Genomic DNA, 4,729 nt, shown 5'->3' with positions numbered 1-4,729 from the left:
CACACACCTGATACACACACACACCTGATACACACACACACACACACACACACACAAGTAACAAACACACACACGACACACACACATACACACAGGTAACCAACACACACACCTTATACTTATACTCATACACAGGCAACAAAAACACAAACCTGACACACACAGGTAACAAACACACACACACCTGACACACACACATACACACACACACACACACACAGGTAACAAACACACACACCTGATACTTATACTCATACACAGGCAACAAACACGCAACCTAACAGACAATCATACAAATGTACACACTCATTTGTATTTCTGTACCAGTGAGGACTCATTGACAGTGATGTCACACCTGAGGACACCTGAGAACGCGGTTTAAGGCTGTAACACCTGTAATTCAGCTGCAAACAACTCATTCTGAGCTCTCCTCTACTCCCACAATGCACCTGGAGTTTCAGTCCCACAGCTGACTGCTGTTCTTGTGAATCCCCCACAGACATGCAAACAATCAGGACCACGTTGGCGTGTCTTGGTAAAGGTTTCACCTCAGCCTCCTTCACCACCGTTTACCTGTACACTGGAGAGCTCTACCCCACCATCATCAGGTGAGACTCCTGCTTCAGTGCAGAATGGAAAGTGGAAGGATAAAACACTTGAAAATATTTGAAGCAGGACTAACTGTCATTGCTGGGACAGATACTGAGGTACAGGAGACTTATTGGTTGTGACTTCATGAAGACTTTATGTTTCCAAACTTAACAACTCAAAGGATGTATTTTTATAAAGCTGAAGGTACACCATTGGTCAGCTGTGTGTCCCCATCAGCAGCAGAGTGAACGCCCCTGAATTTTACGTCTTGTTTATGCTCAAGTGAGATATAAACAATATTTTATGATGGAGACGTATAGCTGTGTATCATCAGCATACAGACAAACATTTGTGGTTTGACCACATACGGCAGTCTATTAATAAGATTGTTAATATTAATATGAAAAGGAAGACAAGCTCAAATTTTTTTATTAACATAGTTTCTTTCAGGACCTCCATCAGTTGTAGTGTTGTTGTTGTTGTTGTTTACAATGGCTATTAACACGTCACACTGGACTAATAACCACAGTATCACCAGACTCCATTTAAAAATCACACTATTATTAGTTTATATTATATATATTATACATTATTAGAGTTACTGAGTGAGGAGAAACATTATCTATCACAGATCGTTCAGTATTTGGGCCTTCTTATAAACTCACATTAAGTTATTTCATGGTTTATAAGAAGATGTAGGCTAAATACAGAGAATTCAAACTATTGATGATTCCGTTACTTGATAATAATGTGATATTAAATCAGATAATCTATTGATCTGTGAGTATTGATCTCATGATGTGTGTTGTGTTTTCAGGCAGACAGGAATGGGCTTCGTCTCCACCATGGCGAGAGTCGGCAGCATGGCTGCCCCCGCAGTCCTCATCCTGGATGAGGTGAAATCGCTTATCCAAACCTCGTTAACAAACCAAAACATTAGTTAATTAATTTTCTTCATAGCCTTTATTCATATAATCAATGTGATCAATATAAATGCAGTGAACAGCAAGGTGAAGATCCATCAAAGAATGAATACATGAACACAAGACTGATGTCCAGATTTAGGGACTGAGGTCCAGCTGCAGTGTTGGGGGTTGTGCACAGAATATGTTTTAATTTCCAGAGCTGCAGCTGCCATTTAATCTATTTTAATTAATTTGTGTTATTATAGTATAATTTAGTTTCTGTATATTCTTCTTTTATCAGATGTCATCATCTGTGACACGACAAACAGACAAAATTAACTGACTAACCGACTAACTGACTGACTTACCTTGTGTTATTTTATATGAATTATGTTTTTATGTTCATTCTATTTGCATCTTATTTGTATCTTTCTTACAACAATCCTGCTAAGTAATGCTAACAGTACTGATGGACTACATTTCCCAGGTACTCCCTGCTCTGCCCAGTGTGGTGTACGGGGGGGCGGCAGTGTTGGCAGGCTGCTTTGCCTGCTTCCTGCCAGAGACGCTGAACATGCCGCTGCCCGACACCATCGAGGACGTGGAGAACAAATGGTGAGCTGAGGGCTAGCAGTTTGCTTTATTAGCAGTATTAGCTTAGCTAATCACAGAGTGATGCTAATGCTAAGCTGAGCTAGTTACACTGCTGGTTATTGTCAACCTTATCAATAAATAAATATCAATAACTGAAGATTGTTTGTGTGAAGGTCTGGAAGAAATCCCACCCCCCCACAACAAGAAAGCGTGTCATTGAACGAGGGTGGGGGTTTGGGGCATGTGGGCGTGGTCTTGACCGAAGGCGTGGCTTTAAAAGAGCTGAAGGATTCAGAAGGGACCGGACTCAACGCGCTCTGACCAATCAGACGACACCAGTCACACTGAACCCCCACCAATAAGACAGCTGGACTCATTAATGACAAGAAAAATTAACCAATGAGAATCAAAGAGTGACACGTTTCAGTGTAAAAGTACAAAAAAAAATTCACAATTTAAACATTGAAATCTATTTTAACTGAGTTTAAATCATTAAAGTCAGATGTTTGATTATGCATTGATTAGATAATAATAAAGCCACAACAGTGATGAAACAACGGTTGCTGTCATTAATAAAGATAAATCAATCATCACTAATAAAACTGTGATCAATGATTGATCGATAAATGATCATATATGTATTATTTTTTTAGATTGTTATTATTAGTCTGTGTTATAAACACTACTCACAAAAAGTTCGGGATATTCGGCTTTAAATTTAAATTTATGGAAAATGTAAAAATGCCACAGTGATATTATATAATGAAAGCATTTAAGTTTCTACTTGTATGCAATGGTAATTTCTTCATCTTAAACAATTTATTGAAACAAAAGCTAACAACAGTGGCGAGTTTACCACAACAGAAAATGTCAATGTCTTAGTCAGGTGTCTTGTCAGGTGTCCTTGAGCATCGATTACAGCTCGACAAGACGTCTCATGCTGTTCACAAGTGGACTTATTGTCTGCTGAGGCATGGGCCTCCACTGCCCTCAGCTCATTGAGGTTCTGGGGGGTGATGACCCTCTACATGATGACTTAGCTGATCCCATAGGGTTTTCTATCAGATTCAGGTCTGAAGAAAGTGCAGACCACTCCGTTTGAAGTACCCCAGCCTCCAGCAGCCGTTCCCTGATGATGAAGAGATAGTCTCTCAGCCAATAGCAAGCCCGCCAAAATCATCTGACCAAATGTTATAGAAGAAGGAGGTGACGTGCCCACTAAACGTCCTCCGTGTCTTTGGCGGGATCCACTCCAAAACTCTGGACGCAGACAGGTAGACAGAGGACAGGTAGACACTCAGTATGTTTCCACCAGAGAATCAATAAAACAACAAATGTTAAAGCCTGAACTGCATTCTCGACATGAAAGACAGACAGGTAGACATGGTAGACAGGTACTCCAGTGAGACTCCATTTGCAGGATTACTCCAGAAACCTGCCATCCCACTCAGAGAACCCTAAAAACGCAGTAGGTGGTGTTATGAAGTAAGAGAGGGCGGGAGCTACAACCGAGTACGAGGGCCAGCTGTAAGTATGACCAAGTAAGGACAGACAGCCTCCCAAAACCTTGAAGAGAGGAGAGACAGACAGAGAAAGAGAGAGAGAGAGACAGGCAGAGATAGAGAGAGAGAGACAGACAGAGAAAGAAGAGAGAGAGAGAGGCGAGATAGAGAGAGAGAGAAAGAGAACAAGGCAGAGATAAAGAAGAGAACAGAGAGAGAAAGAGAAGAAGACAGGCAGAGATAGAGAGAAAGAAGACATAGAGACAGAGAGAGAGGAGAGAGAGAGAGAGAGGAGAGAAGAAGAGAGAGAGAGAGACAGAAGAGGTGCACAGGTTTGACAGAGAATCTTAAAACATTCATAGATTAAAAAAAAATAGACTTGTTTATAAGCTTTAATAGTTTACATAATAATGTTTATAGTTTGAATAGGTGAAGTCTCAGCCTGTCTGACAGACCACCATAAATGATGGCGCCTGTTAAAACTCCACCCATCATAAGATTGTCTGAATCATCTGTTCAGAGGACGCAGAGAACACACCAATTCCCACTGAAAGAGAGCAGATTCAGTTGAGACAGACAGGGAAAGAGACAGTGATAAATCTTATGTCTGATCACTACATACCTTCCTAAATCATCCTAAAGGATAATTACAACCTACTAAAGGATCAGTACAACCTCCTAAATGATCCTAAAGTATCAAGTCAAACCTAACTAAAGGATCAGTACAACCTAACTAAAAGGATCACTACAGACCTCCTAATATTATGGTTAGCTTAGTATGTCTATGGTTGTTGTGCTTTCTTTTTGTCCTCTCTCTGTCCCTCTTTTCTGTTCTCTTGCAGAGCTGGTGTGTGGCAAGGGGGTGTGGCTGGCTCCTCTTGTTTGGCTGGCAGAGGCAGCACCGAATTCCACCAGCCTCCTCCACCTCATAAAGCCCGGTCTTCACTCCTGCTTGCTGGCCAGAATATGTCCATGCTCTCACTCTGCATGCTGTTCTCCTAACGTAGACCTGTGTCCAGTATTCCCATGTGCTATTCTCCCCAGATAGATCCCACCTGCCAGCCAGCTCCCTGCCTCCACCCTGCCGCTTCTGTTCTGGTTTTGGTTCGGATTGTAATTTAAAGAATCTTCAGTTCC

General features: G+C 41.4%; 2 protein-coding genes and 1 long non-coding RNA gene across 3 annotated transcripts in view; 1 reads left to right on the top strand and 2 right to left on the bottom strand.

Moving 5' to 3' along the window:
- Window positions 1-419, bottom strand: part of LOC118331684 (dachshund homolog 2-like) — a 5,260-nt gene extending 4,841 nt beyond the window's left edge. Inside the window, exon 1 of the mRNA XM_035666753.1 lies at window positions 356-419. Coding sequence (XP_035522646.1) covers window positions 356-419 — 64 coding nt within the window. The remainder of the gene's footprint in view (window positions 1-355) is intronic.
- Window positions 420-497: 78 nt separating this feature from the next.
- LOC118331472 (solute carrier family 22 member 6-like) lies at window positions 498-2,750 on the top strand. Its single transcript, XM_035666428.1, has 4 exons — window positions 498-608; window positions 1,409-1,487; window positions 1,984-2,111; window positions 2,264-2,750. Exons 1-4 carry the CDS (start codon window positions 502-504, stop codon window positions 2,409-2,411), a joined length of 462 nt encoding a protein of 153 aa, XP_035522321.1. The 5' UTR covers window positions 498-501; the 3' UTR covers window positions 2,412-2,750.
- Window positions 2,751-4,039: 1,289 nt separating this feature from the next.
- LOC118331477 overlaps window positions 4,040-4,729 on the bottom strand; it is a 2,905-nt gene continuing 2,215 nt past the window's right edge. Inside the window, exon 6 of the long non-coding RNA XR_004796882.1 lies at window positions 4,040-4,139. This is a non-coding gene — a long non-coding RNA (uncharacterized LOC118331477). The remainder of the gene's footprint in view (window positions 4,140-4,729) is intronic.

Source organism: Morone saxatilis, unplaced genomic scaffold, assembly GCF_004916995.1.
Source record: "Morone saxatilis isolate NCDOM2014 unplaced genomic scaffold, NCSU_SB_2.0 Contig20, whole genome shotgun sequence".
Taxonomy (NCBI): Eukaryota; Metazoa; Chordata; class Actinopteri; family Moronidae; genus Morone; species Morone saxatilis.
Note: the sequence above shows the minus strand (reverse complement) of the source record. Positions and strands in the feature narration are given on the sequence as shown.

What these genes read in the sequence shown, in the direction of transcription:
- LOC118331472 (XM_035666428.1), top strand. Translation starts at nt 502, where the DNA reads ATGCAAACAATCAGGACCACGTTGGCGTGTCTTGGTAAAGGTTTCACC. An exon ending in CTCTACCCCACCATCATCAG is followed by an intron (nt 609 to 1,408) that starts GTGAGACTCCTG and finishes TTGTGTTTTCAG; the next exon opens with GCAGACAGGAATGGGCTTCG. An exon ending in GAGGACGTGGAGAACAAATG is followed by an intron (nt 2,112 to 2,263) that starts GTGAGCTGAGGG and finishes GTTTGTGTGAAG; the next exon opens with GTCTGGAAGAAATCCCACCC.